At 41.0% G+C, this 21823-nt stretch overlaps 1 protein-coding gene, 1 long non-coding RNA gene and 1 pseudogene across 2 annotated transcripts; 1 reads left to right on the top strand and 2 right to left on the bottom strand.

The window, feature by feature from the left end:
* Nucleotides 1-5250, top strand: part of LOC117191699 — a 51884-nt pseudogene extending 46634 nt beyond the window's left edge.
* An 11738-nt stretch (nucleotides 5251-16988) lies between these two features.
* LOC117192016 lies at nucleotides 16989-19208 on the bottom strand. Its single transcript, XR_004474152.1, has 3 exons — nucleotides 18760-19208; nucleotides 18574-18685; nucleotides 16989-18514 (listed from the first exon to the last, which is right to left on the bottom strand). It is a non-coding gene; the product is annotated as an uncharacterized LOC117192016 (long non-coding RNA).
* Nucleotides 19209-19280: 72 nt separating this feature from the next.
* LOC117189347 (leucine-rich repeat-containing protein 4B-like) lies at nucleotides 19281-21331 on the bottom strand. Its single transcript, XM_033394486.1, has 2 exons — nucleotides 21120-21331; nucleotides 19281-21045 (listed from the first exon to the last, which is right to left on the bottom strand). Exon 2 carries the CDS (start codon nucleotides 20951-20953, stop codon nucleotides 19889-19891), a length of 1065 nt encoding a protein of 354 aa, XP_033250377.1. The 5' UTR covers nucleotides 20954-21045; nucleotides 21120-21331; the 3' UTR covers nucleotides 19281-19888.
* Between the last annotated feature and the right edge of the window lie 492 nt (nucleotides 21332-21823).

Here is a 21823-nt window from a genome sequence, read left to right as displayed (position 1 = left end):
CTCTTCTCACTGAAAGAGCACACGATGCGGTCAACCTATTCGTCGACAGCCAAGCGGCGATAAGATCCATGCAGTCGTCCGCAGTCAGTTCCAGAAATGTCTTGGCGAGCAGGGAGGCACTAGATACCCTAAGCACGACAAAGTCAGTGCGGATCTACTGGATTCCCAGCCACCAGGGCATCGAAGGGAACGAGACGGCGGACGTACTAGCTAAGGAAGGCGTCGGGCTGGCGAATACGAGAACCGAGAACGTGCCTGTCTCCCTCAGAACGCTGCAAAGCGATCTAGAAAAGCAGGCCGGATCACAAACCGAATGTAGGTGGAGGAGTACCACCGCCTGCAGAACCTCGAAAATCATGTGCAAGGAACGCAATGACAAACTCAGCCACTACCTGCTGCACCTACCACGGAAGGACTGCAGATTATTAGTGGGAATATTAACGGGACACTGCCTGGCTGCGGCGCATGCGACAAAGCTAGGAATCACAAACAGAGACAGTTGTAGGAAATGTGACGATTCTGGGGCAACCGAAACCCTAGAACATCTCATCTGCAACTGTCCTGCTCTCTTAAGGGCAAGGAGGAAATACCTGGGCGCCCCAGTGCTGGCATCACTGGAAGATGCCTCCAAGAGGACGCCACAGCAACTACTGGCCTATGCGAAAAATACCTCGATCCTCGAGGACTTCAAACCCACAAAACACTGCCGCGACGGTTAATACCCCCCCCCCCCCCCCCCCCCCCCCCCCCCCCCCCCTATCCGGACAACTAAGGGCCATACTGGCCTATGTGGGGCCCCCTCTGAGGGCCGTCCGGGTCAACCTAACCTAACCTAACCTTCTTTTGGGTCTCTAGTCCATCCAGTTTCTCCAATCCGAATTCCTCGCAATAGTTTTGTAACTCCAGTTTCGTTGCTTGGTTTATCCATTGTTTTGCCATCTTGACCTTTGAGATTATGCTTCTTATGCTACCACAACCTGCTCGGGCGCCACTGTGATGGCGCTTCGGCCGGGGTATGCTCGTCGCGCCGTGTTCCACAGAAATTTGTTTGATCTCTGGGTGTGGTAGCTGAAAGAGAGTCTCGTGGTTCAAGAATAAGGCGGGTCTTGAGCGGTTATAACAGAGATAGAGTTATTTTTTATTGTTCTTAAAAGGTACAAAGTTTGGTAGGTGCGCGGGTTTTTTTCTTCTGGCTCTTCCTTCGGGTCGGCTGCCGGGGTCGTCCTTCGGGTTTGCCGCACGTGGCGGATGGTTGCGTGCGGGTCCTGGTAGTCTTCTGGTCGGTGTCGGTTGGGGTCGCGGAGGTCTAATGCGCTCCGAGGAGAAGAATGTTGCGGAGGGTGAATGCGCTCCGAGGAGAATAAATGTTGCGGAGGGTTAATGCGCTCCGAGGAGAAATAATGTTGCGGAGGGTTAATGCGCTCCGAGGAGAAATAATGTTGCGGAGGGTGAATGCGCTCCGAGGAGAATAAATGTTGCGGAGGGTTAATGCGCTCCGAGGAGAATAAATGCTGCGGGGGGTTAATGCGCTCCGAGGAGAAATAATGTTGCAGAGGGTGAATGCGCTCCGAGGAGAATAAATGTTGCGGAGGGTTAATGCGCTCCGAGGAGAAATAATGTTGCGGAGGGTGAATGCGCTCCGAGGAGAATAAATGTTGCGGAGGGTTAATGCGCTCCGAGGAGAATAAATGTTGCGGAGGGTTAATGCGCTCCGAGGAGAAATAATGTTGCGGAGGGTGAATGCGCTCCGAGGAGAATAAATGTTGCGGAGGGTTAATGCGCTCCGAGGAGGGGAAAGGCGGCGGAGGTTTAATGCGCTCCGAGGAGGATCGCTGGGGCTGCTGGTGGCTGCTACTGATGCTTACCTCTCCACTGGCCGGAGCCCCTTTTATTTCCGAAAAGCAGCTGATTCGTACGGTATGTCCCTAGCGCGGTGTGCTGATGTGTCCCTAACGCGTTTGTACGGATCGGCTGATAGTGTGCCCGTTGGTGCTTGGGTTATGGTCACACTTGGGGCGGTCAGCTGTGCGTGTGACCGTGGGTGGCTGTGCTACGGGCCCAGTGGTGGTGATCAGCTGTGGTTGGTTTTATGTATCTTTTATTGTTTGTTTACTTATACTTATTTCTTTTATCCTTATGTGGCAGGTCTTCATGAATTGTCGCTTATGTTCTACTTATCCTACTAATACTTAGTTTTAGTCTTCATGGCTTGTCTTGGTGTTTCGAGTATACTTAGTCTTCAGGGTTTCTAATGTTATTGTTGTGGTGTTTGTGGCGCCGGCGCTTGGTCTTCCTGGCGCTGGGCTTCACAACTATGAGCTGAGCGCCATCACTTGGCGATACATCTTTTTGATATCGGCAGTCAGGGCAAACCTGAGCAGACGGAAACGGAGCAGTGTCAAGTATAGTTCCTCTTGAATGGTAGGTCCGACCATCAGAATATCATTCAAGGCCACCTGTGAGGACGTCTTGGACGAAGCATCGAACACGACACGGAGTTTGGTAGACGTACTTTGGGGCCTCAGGACACACTGATGAGGAATTACGTATTGTGGAGTAGAAGGAATCTTATTGTCATTAGGAGACATATGACCCAAGGAGAGGTACTCTGCCATGAATTCCAAGTACATTTTCTTCAACTCAGGGTCACGATGCAATCTCTTTCCAAGCGATAAAAACCGCCGTTTAGCAAACTCAAAGGAGTTGCCTAAACAACTTGGATCTGATTTAAACGGGAGCCTTATTTCGAACCGACCTGATGACAGTAGATGGCATTTCTTCCAATGACCAAAAGTTTTTCAAAGCCCTATCGCTGGATACTCAAACTATTTTTAATTTGAGGAGCAGAACTCTTGGAAACATATTTTCCCGAAACAACCCAGCCAAGAAGGGTTTTCTGAAGAGTTATAAAGTCAGGATCTTTCATAATTTGACCAACAACTGAATCGTTCAAAGAACGATTATGCTCCTATCAGTATATCTATTCTTTGTGGCTTTTAGAAATAAGGGTCTACCAGTGGTAGGTTCTTTGGGATTCCCCAGTCAGTCACATTCACTGACTGGTCTGGGTGATAACCTGAAATGAATTTCAGGATGCAAAAATCAAATGAGAACTCACTACCATTTATTCGCGACATCACCACTGTGTGTATTTTATCCTTCACTTGAGAATTAGATTCACCAATTCCAAGTATGTTTATTCACGACTCCTCTACGGATCTGTAAGCGATGACCAAGGTCCTCAGTAATGAAATTGATTTGTGATCCAGAGTCGAGCAGAGCTCTGGCCAAAAAGTTTTCACCACTCCTAGTTCGGACGATTACGATCGATGTAGCCAGAATTACCCTGTCCAACGAAATCGGATGCAGAACATGCGATGTGAAAGTTTGATCCTCATTTTTAATGCATGATGTGAGCGGTTGCACACTTTGCATTTTACAACAGCGTGGCCTTTTCGCAGACAGTTAATGCGTAAGGATGCCGACTTGGCAAACTCAAACCTTTGCACAACGGAGAGACGCGAAAAAGGAGGGCATTTTGATACTGCATGGTTTCCTGAACAACAATAGCTACAAGTTTGTTGAGTTCTACTGTTGGTGAAAGTGGAAGAAGAAGCAAATGATCTGCGATTATGTTGCTTGCTTGGCATGACTCTGTCTTGCCTTGGCTTCGTCGATTATTCAGCAGACAGATGCTGGTATCGGCGATTCAAGACTTTCTCAAAGTCAGACCAAAGCGGCAACTTTTCATAGGTTAGCTGTTCGTCCCACTTTTGTTTGGTCACTGCGTCAACGCTGTTCACAACGATAAGAATGAGCATTGCACTGAAAATTTTTGTATCGTCTCCGATCGACAGAAACGATCCGCAAATCGACGAAACAGTATCGATTAGATTTCTTAAGGACGATGCGTACTGATACAATATTCTCGGCAGATTGAACAGTGTGGAGATATTATTCGTGAAAATCATAAACTCGTCATATAATCGCTATAGGCCGGCCATGGCCTCTTCATATTTTGCTTCGGTGACTTGGGATGCCTTTATTGTTCCTAATGCTTCATCAGAGAGGCACGAAATCAAATGATTACATTTTTTGATCACTGGTATACTAGCGTCGCTATGAGCTAACTAGTCTCACGAAAAGGCTAATAACATTTTTGAACTATCGCTTGCTGCATCAAAGACGGTGATAAGTGACTGAATAAATCAAATGAATCTGTTGATGTAGATTCACTTGATTCTGTGGTGATTGTCAATATGACAATCGTATGCTGAATATGTAAATTTGTATGCTACCGGTTCATGTACCAGTAACAAATGGTCGCCGCAATCGGTACTTGAACAAATTGGGCTTCGGAGATGTGAATACGTCAGAGTTTTCTTTCGTACTGATTTTATTTGGTAAAATGCGAGGTTTATATACAAGTTCTATGAGTATAATTGTTTACTTAGGATATTAGGTATGTTTAATTAGTTCTGAGTATAATATTGCTAGGGAAATGTGTTATATATATTTAGGACTAAGCAATTACTACAAATCCAACAGTGGAATATTCCAAGGGTCAGATTTATGACGGTCACAATGGTTATCATGCAGATGGTGTGAGATTTGACCACATGCAGGTCATCCAGAATGTGTTTAATGATAGTGCTGTAAATATCTTAACAGTGTATGTACACAAATGCATGCAGCTGTCCGTTGTATATTTATTTAGGTCAGTAGTGCATGTCACATATTTATATTTAGAGCATATTATCGTTTATTTATTTAGGTGGCTGGGAAATCTTAACCTTTTCTGGCTAGCTATTTGTTTAGGTCTAATCATACGATTTTGTATTTTAATTGAAATCGTACATCCTCCCGGCCGTTGAACATAGTATGCTCAACCATCATCAATATTGATTGTGAATGGATGCCTTGGTGCGTTTTCTTCACTAGCTGATGAGCTAAGTGTATGTCTCTGCTGAGAAGGGAGTCTTGTTGTGTACCACCTTTTAACCAGATGAATCATTACAATGATCATGATAAACAGCAGTGCAATGTATATGGCAATATGATGATGATCAATGGTTTCAAGATTGTGGGGTAACTTAAAACTTTTAGGTGGTAGCAGATTCGTTTCCATTTGATACAGCTCCTTGTAGTTCAGCTTTTCATCGTTCCTTGAAACTTTATTTGTAGAACGTTCAGTTGATGTTTCGTTGAGGTCACTATCTCCGAAATGAGCGTATGATAACTGCAGAGTAGTTTCCAATGTGCTCTGACTTGTGACAGAAACTTTATTTGTAGAACGTTCAGTTGATGTTTCGTTGAGGTCACTATCTCCGAAATGAGCGTATGATAACTGCAGAGTAGTTTCCAATGTGCTCTGACTTGTGACAGTCATTAGCGAATTCCGAATGATGCATCCAGGTTCGGCGATCAATATTCCTGAGTGTTGTAGCTTGATATCCCAAATGCCATCTGCACATACCGCTGACAGCTTTAATGATGACTTTGTTGCAAAAATCCATCGATTTCTTTTATAACCCTAAACATGATTTTTTTGTGTTGACTAGGTGACATGATGAGTCCGTTTTATTGTGAAACATTTGTAATTCACAACTTGTTTCGGCTGAGAACATTGTTTGTTTATTATAGCAAACAAAGTCATTGTTTGCTCTTTGATGACAGTTTTTAAATTCAGTCTCTGATAGTTCAACGAATTCATCACGGTGACTATTGATTGCCATATATGGTGTTTTTATTTCAAACATGCTTATCCCATTTTTATTTGGCACCGGAATCGCTGTCAATTTGTATATTTCCAGTTCGTTTGCTGAGACTAATGGAAATGTCACCTTGATAATTGCATGATCCTCTATTATAGTGCCTTCAGCTTTCATCATCTGGTACACCATGAGCATATTGTCGGGAGCTACTGGAAGTGATTGTCCTGGCCTTAAATGATCCCGTATCTGTTCCAGTTGCTCCTTGAGTTGTCGGAGGGTTAATGCGCTCCGAGGAGAAATAATGTTGCGGAGTGTGAATGCGCTCCGAGGAGAATAAATGTTGCGGAGGGTGAATGCGCTCCGAGGAGAATAAATGTTGCGGAGGGTTAATGCGCTCCGAGGAGAATAAATGTTGCGGAGGGTTAATGCGCTCCGAGGACCGTGGGTGGCTGTGCTATGGGCCCATTGGTGGTGATCAGCTGTGGTTGGTTTTATGTATCTTTTATTGTTTGTTTACTTATACTTATTTCTTTTATCCTTATGTGGCAGGTCTTCATGTATTGTCGCTTATGTTCTACTTATCCTACTAATACTTAGTTTTTAGTCTTCATGGCTTGTCTTGGTGTTTCGAGTATACTTAGTCTTCAGGGTTTCTAATGTTATTGTTGTGGTGTTTGTGGCGCCGGCGCTTGGTCTTCCTGGCGCTGGGCTTCACAACTATGAGCTGAGCGCCATCACTTGGCGATACATCTTTTTGATATCGGCAGTCAGGGCAAACCTGAGCAGACGGAAACGGAGCAGTGTCAAGTATAGTTCCTCTTGAATGGTAGGTCCGACCATCAGAATATCATTCAAGGCCACCTGTGAGGACGTCTTGGACGAAGCATCGAACACGACACGGAGTTTGGTAGACGTACTTTGGGGCCTCAGGACACACTGATGAGGAATTACGTATTGTGGAGTAGAAGGAATCTTATTGTCATTAGGAGACATATGACCTAAGGAGAGGTACTCTGCTATGAATTCCAAGTACATTTTCTTCAACTCAGGGTCACGATGCAATCTCTTTCCAAGCGATAAAAACCGCCGTTTAGCAAACTCAAAGGAGTTGCCTAAACAACTTGGATCTGATTTAAACGGGAGCCTTACTTCGAACCGACCTGATGACAGTAGATGGCATTTCTTCCAATGACCAAAAGTTTTTCAAAGCCCTATAGCTGGATACTCAAACTATTTTTAATTTGAGGAGCAGAACTCTTGGAAACATATTTTCCCGAAACATCCCAGCCAAGAAGGGTTTTCTGAAGAGTTATAAAGTCAGGATCTTGCATAATTTGACCAACAACTGATAATTCAAAGAACGATTATGCTCCTATCAGTATATCTATTCTTTGTGGCTTTTAGAAATAAGGATCTACCAGTGGTAGGTTTTTTGGGACTCCCCAGTCAGTCAAATTCACTGACTGGTCTGGGTGATAACCTGAAATGAATTTCAGGATGCAAAAATCAAATGAGAACTCACTACCATTTATTCGCGACATCACCACTGTGTGTATTTTATCCTTCACTTGAGAATTAGATTCACCAATTCCAAGTATGTTTATTCACGACTCCTCTACGGATCTGTAAGCGATGACCAAGGTCCTCAGTAATGAAATTGATTTGTGATCCAGAGTCGAGCAGAGCTCTGGCCAAAAAGTTTTCACCACTCCTAGTTCGGACGCTTACGATCGATGTAGCCAGAATTACCCTGTCCAACGAAATCGGATGCAGAACATGCGATGTGAAAGTTTGATCCTCATTTGTAATGCATGATGTGAGCGGTTGCACACTTTGCATTTTACAACAGCGTGGCCTTTTCGCAGACAGTTAATGCGTAAGGATGCCGACTTGGCAAACTCAAACCTTTGCACAACGGAGAGACGCGAAAAAGGAGGGCATTTTGATACTGCATGGTTTCCTGAACAACAATAGCTACAAGTTTGTTGAGTTCTACTGTTGGTGAAAGTGGAAGAAGAAGCAAATGATCTGCGATTATGTTGCTTGCTTGGCATGACTCTGTCTTGCCTTGGCTTCGTCGATTATTCAGCAGACAGATGCTGGTATCGGCGATTCAAGACTTTCTCAAAGTCAGACCAAAGCGGCAACTTTTCATAGGTTAGCTGTTCGTCCCACTTTTGTTTGGTCACTGCGTCAACGCTGTTCACAACGATAAGAATGAGCATTGCACTGAAAATTTTTGTATCGTCTCCGATCGACAGAAACGATCCGCAAATCGACGAAACAGTATCGATTAGATTTCTTAAGGACGATGCGTACTGATACAATATTCTCGGCAGATTGAACAGTGTGGAGATATTATTCGTGAAAATCATAAACTCGTCATATAATCGCTATAGGCCGGCCATGGCCTCTTCATATTTTGCTTCGGTGACTTGGGATGCCTTTATTGTTCCTAATGCTTCATCAGAGAGGCACGAAATCAAATGATTACATTTTTTGATCACTGGTATACTAGCGTCGCTATGAGCTAACTAGTCTCACGAAAAGGCTAATAACATTTTTGAACTATCGCTTGCTGCATCAAAGACGGTGATAAGTGACTGAATAAATCAAATGAATCTGTTGATGTAGATTCACTTGATTCTGTGGTGATTGTCAATATGACAATCGTATGCTGAATATGTAAATTTGTATGCTACCGGTTCATGTACCAGTAACAAATGGTCGCCGCAATCGGTACTTGAACAAATTGGGCTTCGGAGATGTGAATACGTCAGAGTTTTCTTTCGTACTGATTTTATTTGGTAAAATGCGAGGTTTATATACAAGTTCTATGAGTATAATTGTTTACTTAGGATATTAGGTATGTTTAATTAGTTCTGAGTATAATATTGCTAGGGAAATGTGTTATATATATTTAGGACTAAGCAATTACTACAAATCCAACAGTGGAATATTCCAAGGGTCAGATTTATGACGGTCACAATGGTTATCATGCAGATGGTGTGAGATTTGACCACATGCAGGTCATCCAGAATGTGTTTAATGATAGTGCTGTAAATATCTTAACAGTGTATGTACACAAATGCATGCAGCTGTCCGTTGTATATTTATTTAGGTCAGTAGTGCATGTCACATATTTATATTTAGAGCATATTATCGTTTATTTATTTAGGTGGCTGGGAAATCTTAACCTTTTCTGGCTAGCTATTTGTTTAGGTCTAATCATACGATTTTGTATTTTAATTGAAATCGTACATCCTCCCGGCCGTTGAACATAGTATGCTCAACCATCATCAATATTGATTGTGAATGGATGCCTTGGTGCGTTTTCTTCACTAGCTGATGAGCTAAGTGTATGTCTCTGCTGAGAAGGGAGTCTTGTTGTGTACCACCTTTTAACCAGATGAATCATTACAATGATCATGATAAACAGCAGTGCAATGTATATGGCAATATGATGATGATCAATGGTTTCAAGATTGTGGGGTAACTTAAAACTTTTAGGTGGTAGCAGATTCGTTTCCATTTGATACAGCTCCTTGTAGTTCAGCTTTTCATCGTTCCTTGAAACTTTATTTGTAGAACGTTCAGTTGATGTTTCGTTGAGGTCACTATCTCCGAAATGAGCGTATGATAACTGCAGAGTAGTTTCCAATGTGCTCTGACTTGTGACAGAAACTTTATTTGTAGAACGTTCAGTTGATGTTTCGTTGAGGTCACTATCTCCGAAATGAGCGTATGATAACTGCAGAGTAGTTTCCAATGTGCTCTGACTTGTGACAGTCATTAGCGAATTCCGAATGATGCATCCAGGTTCGGCGATCAATATTCCTGAGTGTTGTAGCTTGATATCCCAAATGCCATCTGCACATACCGCTGACAGCTTTAATGATGACTTTGTTGCAAAAATCCATCGATTTCTTTTATAACCCTAAACATGATTTTTTTGTGTTGACTAGGTGACATGATGAGTCCGTTTTATTGTGAAACATTTGTAATTCACAACTTGTTTCGGCTGAGAACATTGTTTGTTTATTATAGCAAACAAAGTCATTGTTTGCTCTTTGATGACAGTTTTTAAATTCAGTCTCTGATAGTTCAACGAATTCATCACGGTGACTATTGATTGCCATATATGGTGTTTTTATTTCAAACATGCTTATCCCATTTTTATTTGGCACCGGAATCGCTGTCAATTTGTATATTTCCAGTTCGTTTGCTGAGACTAATGGAAATGTCACCTTGATAATTGCATGATCCTCTATTATAGTGCCTTCAGCTTTCATCATCTGGTACACCATGAGCATATTGTCGGGAGCTACTGGAAGTGATTGTCCTGGCCTTAAATGATCCCGTATCTGTTCCAGTTGCTCCTTGAGTTGTCGGAGGGTTAATGCGCTCCGAGGAGAAATAATGTTGCGGAGTGTGAATGCGCTCCGAGGAGAATAAATGTTGCGGAGGGTGAATGCGCTCCGAGGAGAATAAATGTTGCGGAGGGTTAATGCGCTCCGAGGAGAATAAATGTTGCGGAGGGTTAATGCGCTCCGAGGACCGTGGGTGGCTGTGCTATGGGCCCATTGGTGGTGATCAGCTGTGGTTGGTTTTATGTATCTTTTATTGTTTGTTTACTTATACTTATTTCTTTTATCCTTATGTGGCAGGTCTTCATGTATTGTCGCTTATGTTCTACTTATCCTACTAATACTTAGTTTTTAGTCTTCATGGCTTGTCTTGGTGTTTCGAGTATACTTAGTCTTCAGGGTTTCTAATGTTATTGTTGTGGTGTTTGTGGCGCCGGCGCTTGGTCTTCCTGGCGCTGGGCTTCACAACTATGAGCTGAGCGCCATCACTTGGCGATACATCTTTTTGATATCGGCAGTCAGGGCAAACCTGAGCAGACGGAAACGGAGCAGTGTCAAGTATAGTTCCTCTTGAATGGTAGGTCCGACCATCAGAATATCATTCAAGGCCACCTGTGAGGACGTCTTGGACGAAGCATCGAACACGACACGGAGTTTGGTAGACGTACTTTGGGGCCTCAGGACACACTGATGAGGAATTACGTATTGTGGAGTAGAAGGAATCTTATTGTCATTAGGAGACATATGACCTAAGGAGAGGTACTCTGCTATGAATTCCAAGTACATTTTCTTCAACTCAGGGTCACGATGCAATCTCTTTCCAAGCGATAAAAACCGCCGTTTAGCAAACTCAAAGGAGTTGCCTAAACAACTTGGATCTGATTTAAACGGGAGCCTTACTTCGAACCGACCTGATGACAGTAGATGGCATTTCTTCCAATGACCAAAAGTTTTTCAAAGCCCTATAGCTGGATACTCAAACTATTTTTAATTTGAGGAGCAGAACTCTTGGAAACATATTTTCCCGAAACATCCCAGCCAAGAAGGGTTTTCTGAAGAGTTATAAAGTCAGGATCTTGCATAATTTGACCAACAACTGATAATTCAAAGAACGATTATGCTCCTATCAGTATATCTATTCTTTGTGGCTTTTAGAAATAAGGATCTACCAGTGGTAGGTTTTTTGGGACTCCCCAGTCAGTCAAATTCACTGACTGGTCTGGGTGATAACCTGAAATGAATTTCAGGATGCAAAAATCAAATGAGAACTCACTACCATTTATTCGCGACATCACCACTGTGTGTATTTTATCCTTCACTTGAGAATTAGATTCACCAATTCCAAGTATGTTTATTCACGACTCCTCTACGGATCTGTAAGCGATGACCAAGGTCCTCAGTAATGAAATTGATTTGTGATCCAGAGTCGAGCAGAGCTCTGGCCAAAAAGTTTTCACCACTCCTAGTTCGGACGCTTACGATCGATGTAGCCAGAATTACCCTGTCCAACGAAATCGGATGCAGAACATGCGATGTGAAAGTTTGATCCTCATTTGTAATGCATGATGTGAGCGGTTGCACACTTTGCATTTTACAACAGCGTGGCCTTTTCGCAGACAGTTAATGCGTAAGGATGCCGACTTGGCAAACTCAAACCTTTGCACAACGGAGAGACGCGAAAAAGGAGGGCATTTTGATACTGCATGGTTTCCTGAACAACAATAGCTACAAGTTTGTTGAGTTCTACTGTTGGTGAAAGTGGAAGAAGAAGCAAATGATCTGCGATTATGTTGCTTGCTTGGCATGACTCTGTCTTGCCTTGGCTTCGTCGATTATTCAGCAGACGGATGCTGGTATCGGCGATTCAAGACTTTCTCAAAGTCAGACCAAAGCGGCAACTTTTCATAGGTTAGCTGTTCGTCCCACTTTTGTTTGGTCACTGGGTCAACGCTGTTCACAACGATAAGAATGAGCATTGCTCTGAAAATTTTTGTATCGTCTCCGATCGACAGAAACGATCCGCAAATCGACGAAACAGTATCGATTAGATTTCTTAAGGACGATGAGTACTGATACAATAACTAATAACATTTTTGAACTATCGCTTGCTGCATCAAAGACGGTGATAAGTGACTGAATAAATCAAATGAATCTGTTGATGTAGATTCACTTGATTCTGTGGTGATTGACAATATGACAATCGTATGCTGAATATGTAAATTTGTATCCTACCGGTTCATGTACCAGTAACAAATGGTCGCCGCAATCGGTACTTGAACAAATTGGGCTTCGGAGATGTGAATACGTCAGAGTTTTCTTTCGTACTGATTTTATTTGGTAAAATGCGAGGTTTATATACAAGTTCTATGAGTATAATTGCTTACTTAGGATATTAGGTATGTTTAATTAGTTCTGAGTATAATATTGCTAGGGAAATGTGTTATATATATTTAGGACTAAGCAATTACTACAAATCCAACAGTGGAATATTCCAAGGGTCAGATTTATGACGGTCACAATGGTTATCATGCAGATGGTGTGAGATTTGACCACATGCAGGTCATCCAGAATGTGTTTAATGATAGTGCTGTAAATATCTTAACAGTGTATGTACACAAATGCATGCAGCTGTCCGTTGTATATTTATTTAGATCAGTAGTGCATGTCACATATTTATATTTAGAGCATATTATCGTTTATTTATTTAGGTGGCTGGGAAATCTTAACCTTTTATGGCTAGCTATTTGTCTAGGTCTAATCATACGATTTTGTATTTTAATTGAAATCGTACATCCTCCCGGCCGTTGAACATAGTATGCTCAACCATCATCAATATTGATTGTGAATGGATGCCTTGGTGCGTTTTCTTCACTAGCTGATGAGCTAAGTGTTGTTGTGTACCACCTTTTAACCAGATGAATCATTACAATGATCATGATAAACAGCAGTGCAATGTATATGGCAATATGATGATGATCAATGGTTTCAAGATTGTGGGGTAACTAAAAATGTTTAGGTGGTAGCAGATTCGTTTCCATTTGATACATCTCCTTGTAGTTCAGCTTTTCATCGTTTCTTGAAACTTTATTTGTAGAACGTTCAGTTGATGTTTCGTTGAGGTCACTATCTCCGAAATGAGCGTATGATAACTGCAGAGTAGTTTCCAATGTGCTCTGACTTGTGACAGTCATTAGCGAATTCCGAATGATGCATCCAGGTTCGGCGATCAATATTCCTGAGTGTTGTAGCTTGATATCCCAAATGCCATCTGCACATACCGCTGACAGCTTTAATGATGACTTTGTTGCAAAAATCCATCGATTTCTTTTATAACCATAAAAATGATTTTTTTGTGTTGACTAGGTGACATGATGAGTCCGTTTTATTGTGAAACATTTGTAATTCACAACTTGTTTCGGCTGAGAACATTGTTTGTTTTTTATAGCGAACAAAGTCATTGTTTGCTCTTTGATGACAGTTTTTAAATTCAGTCTCTGATAGTTCAACGAATTCGTCACGGTGACTATTGACTGCCATATATGGTGTTTTTATTTCAAACATGCTTATCCCATTTTTATTTGGCACCGGAATCGCTGTCAATTTGTATATTTCCAGTTCGTTTGCTGAGACTAATGGAAATGTCACCTTGATAATTGCATGATCCTCTATTATAGTGCCTTCAGCTTTCATCATCTGGTACACCATGAGCATATTGTCGGGAGTTACTGGAAGTGATTGTCCTGGCCTTAAATGATCCCGTATCTGTTCCAGTTGTTCCTTGAGTTGTCGGAGGGTTAATGCGCTCCGAGGAGAAATAATGTTGCGGAGTGTGAATGCGCTCCGAGGAGAATAAATGTTGCGGAGGGTGAATGCGCTCCGAGGAGAATAAATGTTGCGGAGGGTTAATGCGCTCCGAGGAGAATAAATGTTGCGGATGGTTAATGCGCTCCGAGGAGAATAAATGTTGCGGAGGGTTAATGCGCTCCGAGGAGAAATAATGTTGCGGAGGGTGAATGCGCTCCGAGGAGAATAAATGTTGCGGAGGGTTAATGCGCTCCGAGGAGAATAAATGTTGCGGAGGGTTAATGCGCTCCGAGGAGAATAAATGTTGCGGAGGGTTAATGCGCTCCGAGGAGAAATAATGTTGCGGAGGGTGAATGCGCTCCGAGGAGAATACATGTTGCGGAGGGTTAATGCGCTCCGAGGAGGGGAAAGGCGGCGGAGGTTTAATGCGCTCCGAGGAGGATCGCTGGGGCTGCTGGTGGCTGCTACTGATGCTTACCTCTCCACTGGCCGGAGCCGAACTGATGCTGATCGCTCTGGCGGAGCCCCTTTTATTTCCGAAAAGCAGCTGATCCGTACGGTATGTCCCTAGCGCGTTGTGCTGATGTGTCCCTAACGCGTTTGTACGGATCGGCTGATAGTGTGCCCGTTGGGGCTTGGGTTATGGTCACACTTGGGGCGGTCAGCCGTGCGTGTGACCGTGGGTGGCTGTGCTATGGGCCCATTGGTGGTGATCAGCTGTGGTTGGTTTTATGTATCTTTTATTGTTTGTTTACTTATACTTATTTCTTTTATCCTTATGTGGCAGGTCTTCATGTATTGTCGCTTATGTTCTACTTATCCTACTAATACTTAGTTTTTAGTCTTCATGGCTTGTCTTGGTGTTTCGAGTATACTTAGTCTTCAGGGTTTCTAATGTTATTGTTGTGGTGTTTGTGGCTCCGGCGCTTGGTCTTCCTGGCGCTGGGCGTCACAACTATGAGCTGAGCGCCATCACTTGGCGATACATCTTTTTGATATCGGCAGTCAGGGCAAACCTGAGCAGACGGAAACGGAGCAGTGTCAAGTATAGTTCCTCTTGAATGGTAGGTCCGACCATCAGAATATCATTCAAGGCCACCTGTGAGGACGTCTTGGACGAAGCATCGAACACGACACGGAGTTTGGTAGACGTACTTTGGAGCCTCAGGACACACTGATGAGGAATTACGTATTGTGGAGTAGAAGGAATCTTATTGTCATTAGGAGACATATGACCCAAGGAGAGGTACTCTGCCATGAATTCCAAGTACATTTTCTTCAACTCAGGGTCACGATGCAATCTCTTTCCAAGCGATAAAAACCGCCGTTTAGCAAACTCAAAGGAGTTGCCTAAACAACTTGGATCTGATTTAAACGGGAGCCTTATTTCGAACCGACCTGATGACAGTAGATGGCATTTCTTCCAATGACCAAAAGTTTTTCAAAGCCCTATCGCTGGATACTCAAACTATTTTTAATTTGAGGAGCAGAACTATTGGAAACATATTTTCCCGAAACAACCCAGCCAAGAAGGGTTTTCTGAAGAGTTATAAAGTCAGGATCTTTCATAATTTGACCAACAACTGAATCGTTCAAAGAACGATTATGCTCCTATCAGTATATCTATTCTTTGTGGCTTTTAGAAATAAGGGTCTACCAGTGGTAGGTTCTTTGGGATTCCCCAGTCAGTCACATTCACTGACTGGTCTGGGTGATAACCTGAAATGAATTTCAGGATGCAAAAATCAAATGAGAACTCACTACCATTTATTCGCGACATCACCACTGTGTGTATTTTATCCTTCACTTGGGAATTAGATTCACCAAATCCAAGTAAGTTTATTCACGACTCCTCTACGGATCTGTAAGCGATGACCAAGGTCCTCAGTAATGAAATTGATTTGTGATCCAGAGTCGAGCAGAGCTCTGGCCAAAAAGTTTTCACCACTCCTAGTTCGGACGATTACGATCGATGTAGCCAGAATTACCCTGTCCAACGAAATCGGATGCAGAACATGCGATGTGAAAGTTTGATCCTCATTTTTAATGCATGATGTGAGCGGTTGCACACTTTGCATTTTACAACAGCGTGGCCTTTTCGCAGACAGTTAATGCGTAAGGATGCCGACTTGGCAAACTCAAACCTTTGCACAACGGAGAGACGCGAAAAAGGAGGGCATTTTGATACTGCATGGTTTCCTGAACAACAATAGCTACAAGTTTGTTGAGTTCTACTGTTGGTGAAAGTGGAAGAAGAAGCAAATGATCTGCGATTATGTTGCTTGCTTGGCATGACTCTGTCTTGCCTTGGCTTCGTCGATTATTCAGCAGACAGATGCTGGTATCGGCGATTCAAGACTTTCTCAAAGTCAGACCAAAGCGGCAACTTTTCATAGGTTAGCTGTTCGTCCCACTTTTGTTTGGTCACTGCGTCAACGCTGTTCACAACGATAAGAATGAGCATTGCACTGAAAATTTTTGTATCGTCTCCGATCGACAGAAACGATCCGCAAATCGACGAAACAGTATCGATTAGATTTCTTAAGGACGATGCGTACTGATACAATATTCTCGGCAGATTGAACAGTGTGGAGATATTATTCGTGAAAATCATAAACTCGTCATATAATCGCTATAGGCCGGCCATAGCCGGCTATATAGCCATGGCCTCTTCATATTTTGCCTCGGTGACTTGGGATGCCTTTATTGTTCCTAATGCTTCATCAGAAAGGCACGAAATCAAATGATTACATTTTTTGATCACTGGTATACTAGCGTCGCTATGAACTAACTAGTCTCTCGAAAAGGCTAATAACATTTTTGAACTATCACTTGCTGCATCAAAGACGGTGATAAGTGACTGAATAAATCAAATGAATCTGTTGATGTAGATTCACTTGATTCTGTGGTGATTGTCAATATGACAATCGTATGCTGAATATGTAAATTTGTATGCTACCGGTTCATGTACCAGTAACAAATGGTCGCCGCAATCGGTACTTGAACAAATTGGGCTTCGGAGATGTGAATACGTCAGAGTTTTCTTTCGTACTGGTTTTATTTGGTAAAATGCGAGGTTTATATACAAGTTCTATGAGTATAATTGTTTACTTAGGATATTAGGTATGTTTAATTAGTTCTGAGTATAATATTGCTAGGGAAATGTGTTATATATATTTAGGACTAAGCAATTACTACAAATCCAACAGTGGAATATTCCAAGGGTCAGATTTATGACGGTCACAATGGTTATCATGCAGATGGTGTGAGATTTGACCACATGCAGGTCATCCAGAATGTGTTTAATGATAGTGCTGTAAATATCTTAACAGTGTATGTACACAAATGCATGCAGCTGTCCGTTGTATATTTATTTAGGTCAGTAGTGCATGTCACATATTTATATTTAGAGCATATTATCGTTTATTTATTTAGGTGGCTGGGAAATCTTAACCTTTTATGGCTAGCTATTTGTATAGGTCTAATCATACGATTTTGTATTTTAATTGAAATCGTACAGTGACATTAGCTTTCCCTTGGTTACAATCGTCAGCTCTTCCAACTCGGCTGCATATGTATCATCACCTGTTATCTCCTCGATTTGCTCTTGCACATGATTCGCCTTTTCAATTGAAGCATTCAAACAAACTAATCTACATTGTAATTCCGGTAATTATAAAAGAAACGACCCTTGGTCTAATCGATCCTCTAAGCGGCGAATGCTTTTTAATCGACTTTTGAGCTTAATCTTTAAGTGTTCATGAATGGATTTACTGTTTTCTGCCGTAATACTTATGTAGAATTTACGCAACAAGCCACTATATTTATATTTATTTGCTTATTTTTTTTAAATAAAATGTTTGAACGAGAACGATAATCGAAAATGAATTGTAATATTGAATGTCGAGGCACGAGGTATCAAGAGAAGGAGTGGTTGCAAGTAACGTTTGAAAGCAATATACACTTAGAATGTAGGGTAGAGTGTCACTTGGCAAGCAACAGCCGTAAATTACATACCCCTTGGCGCACCGCTAAGCTCAAGAGCGGCCACGAAAGTTCTCCAAAAAACGCAATTGGTCTGATACAAATTTGTTTTTGAAATTTTTATTGAAAATTTGTATATTCTAATATATTAAATTCTCGTGTCACAAGCTTTTTGCTAAATTCCTCCGAAATGGCTCTACCGATTTTCATGAAATTTTGTGTGTTTATATATTTTTATTTATTTATTAAAAATATATTTTTATTAAAAATCATTTTAATTGGAGATAATTTCACTTTCAATAGCTCATAGCTTCCGTCCAGCAACATAAAAAAAGTAAATTCCCTAGATTATATCTTAAAACAAGTCCTGATTTTTGTTTAGAAACATTAACTGATCTACTACTTTCGGCTTTAGGCGAATACGACGATCAGAAATAATTTGACCGGCCTTGCTGAACATTCGCTCAGACTCGCAGGACGTGGCCGGGACGCACAGATATTCCTCTAAAAATTATTTATTTAACGCACTGTTCCAACGAGCTTGCACTTCCTGAATCAATGCCAACGGCTTCTCAACGTCCTGTGCTTGTTTAAATTTTGCCATCGCTTAATTGTACTTTTGCCAACACATCCAAGCCAACCTACCTATATATTTAAAATATTGTTTTAACAACGAAAATAAAATAGCTCAACCAAGTGCGTACCTCTCGTGCTTCTCCTTCTCTCTTTAGTTTTTTCTTTCATAGAGACGGGACAAGACATAAAACTAAACATCGATGTTTTGCCACAAACAATCGATAGTTTTAAATTAAACGCCTGTTGGGATCAACAAGACAGACAACAATACAAAAAGGCCTGATTCACGTGACGCTGAAGTTGAAATGCCTTACCTTTTTTGCTATTTACAATCGACTACCTTGCTTGTTGAATAGTTGGCACAGCACAACGATTAATGATCTATTCACCTCAAGACATTTAGGAGCATTTGATCGTTGTCGTTTTTGCTGGTACATGACATTTTAAATGTTAATAACTGTTGGGGATGGCAAATTTCATGTTAAATTTAACATCTATAAATTTGTTAATGTATATCTATGACGCAATTTCCAATATATCCATCCAATAATCCATTGTGAACTTTTATTATATTTTGTTTTAATTGAATATTAAATTATTAGAATTACGCTTTGGTAATGGTGGGGGAATGGTGAGGGTACTTCCATAACTGAGTTCACTATACTCTTTTATTGAATAATCCAGTTCTTTAGGCATTTCATACTCGTCTACTTTATAAACCTTGCCTAGAACACTTCTAGTATCCACAACTGTTTCTTCTGAAAAAGGACTGAAAAAAATATATTTATTTAAATGTTATTTTTCTTAAAAAACAATTGGATTACCTACTGCTGAGTATCATTGAAAATTTTTGCACCAAAGTATTTTCTTTTTTGTTTCATCTATTGTGTATTCGGATTCTGTTATTGTTGATATATAGCATGTTTTATCCAACTTTTTAATTATTAATACGTTCTTTGAGCCCTCTAAAAGATCCGGGTAGGCTTTGATACCAAGATATGCAATTATTGCTCCAAAAATTGTGGAAACAAAAAGAATTAAGACCAGCATGGCGACCGAAAACTGCTTATTATTGCTAGTGTTTTGAATAGAATCCGTCGCATTATGAGTTTTCTCTCCAACCATAGGTACATAGAGTGGTTGACAAAAGAGCGGGGAAATAACTACGTTATCTGTCGGCATCATACAAAAAGTATATGTATGATTTTCATGAAGTGAAGCAATGGTTAAAAACGGGCCAGAATATTGCATACAGTTGTATGAGTAATCTACAGCAAATACATCTTTATTGCTATCGAACAGTTCTGTAAACCAAATAATGTTTATCTGGTCTGCATCATTATAGTTATCAACTCGTACTTGTAGACTAAGGTCATCTGATAACTCTAAATAGAGGTCATAGGTGGGGGGTTGAAAAACAAAAATGCCATTGGCATAGTTTGCTTAATTTGGTTCGACTTTATTTGTGTTTATGTCTCTCTGAGAATGGTTAGTAAGGCGCACACTTTCATTTAAATCAACAGCCTGGGAACAACTAAACTGTAGTATAGGACTGTAAGCATATTCATTTGTAAAAGAACCAGTGTATTTACCACTCCCTATTGTAGTTAGTGTTGAAAGTTCATCTTGCCAGCCTGTTGTAGTTTGATTTGTTTTCTCAGCAGTCGTAGTTGAAATATATGTTTTTTGGGTAGTAGTAATAGGTTCATTACCTGTAGAACAATTTATTTTACTGCTGTCTAGGTCGTTAAAGAGTATACCAAAAAAGTAGTTGGGCATGCGACAATATGGCACATTTATAAACAGCCTAGAGTGCTTAGAGACGAAATGTATCAAGGACAAAAGTTCACAATCGCAAAGCCAATTGTTGTGCTCAAGCTCAATATATATAGGATTAATTCCAGTTAGCACAATAGAACTGATAGTAGAAATCATATTATTTGCCAAATTAACAATCTTTAAATTATGAGCTATATCATTAAAAGCATTATCTTCTATAGCAGTTATCGAACAATGCTGTAAGTAGAGGTAAGTTGTGTTAGGCACGGCATTGAATATTTGCCTGGTAAGAGGACCAAGAAATCTATTGGAGCTGAAGTCCAAATAAGTTAGTCTTTTAAGATAAATATTCTCAAAAAGAGTCAAGTTACTGTAAAATATTAATTGAACATTCAATTTCAGATGTGTTAGCGTGGTCTGCACTGGCTGTAAAAATGTCCTACTCATGGTTGGAAGTTTCGAATCTATCTCCAGTTTTTTTAACGAGTATAAACCAAGCAAAGCTCCACTGTCGACTTCTTGGAGTTTCAGGTTTACCCAGGACATGTGAATCACCTTCGCAAATAAAGGTACGTTAAATGAAGCGCTTTTGATTTCAGTCAAGTGGCTGTTGCTTATAATAATATCTAACACATCCACATCTTTATATATCCAATTGTTTTCAAGACAATTTCTGAATTGATTGGAGATAATTATTGATGTGATAATTTCACACGAGCTCGAGTTCATTACTGCAGATATGTCTCCGTATAGATCTTTGTTGTTTGAACAGGAAATTCTACAAGATATTTCCGTGCATCCGATCGCGCTTGTACTGGATACTGAAATTTTAATTATATACACATATTTCAAATTTTAATAATATATTGTTTCTAGTTTATATAGAATTTTTTACCGTTTCACTTGTGATGATAATTCAAAATTTTCTTCATTTTCCTTTTTACTGTCAATGGTGTGCATATAATTTTGATCATCTGATCTTTCTTTTCTTGTATTGTCATTGTAGGCGTTGCTATATCTTAGAGAAGCAATCACTATAATACATAGTCCGATAGTTAAAAGCATCCAAGCCATTATTAGAATACAGAAGTTATTTACATTGTTCGAAGTGCTGGAAAGAAAATGTTAAGTTAAATTATTTTAGATTTACGCTATTTTTATACCTGATTCTCAAAGAGTACAACGAAATAGTAAAAGTCAAAACGAAGCGTTTTTATCCAATGAATTACATATGTATATATTTTAACGAACCTTCCTGTTCGGCTGATTCAACTTGGCTGGCTCAGCGGTCGGTGGGATCGCTGCAAAAAATTTGTATGTTGGCTCGACGACAAGTACAACTGCACTGGGTGGGTTTAATTACAGCTGTTTCATGGTATATTAGGTATATCTTATCGGCTAGAACGTCGGGGAATCTTAGAACTAACAGGGCAAACAGCGGTTTCTGGCCTCCTGTGAATCGCTTTATAATGAGAGCGTTACCTGGGGGCTTCTCGGTGACCTCCCTTATGTGCACGTCTGCCTCGCTCGACCCGCTCAGTGCATTTTTCCAAGCGTGGTTCCTTTGGGCAACGGCTGGGGCTCTGACTCGGCGACCGC

Source organism: Drosophila miranda (genome assembly GCF_003369915.1).
Source record: "Drosophila miranda strain MSH22 chromosome Y unlocalized genomic scaffold, D.miranda_PacBio2.1 Contig_Y1_pilon, whole genome shotgun sequence".
Taxonomy (NCBI): domain Eukaryota; kingdom Metazoa; phylum Arthropoda; class Insecta; order Diptera; family Drosophilidae; genus Drosophila; species Drosophila miranda.
Note: the sequence above shows the minus strand (reverse complement) of the source record. Positions and strands in the feature narration are given on the sequence as shown.

Coding starts and splice junctions, on each gene's coding strand:
- LOC117189347 (XM_033394486.1), bottom strand. CDS start 20,953: ATGAACTCGAGCTCGTGTGAAATTATCACATCAATAATTATCTCCAAT.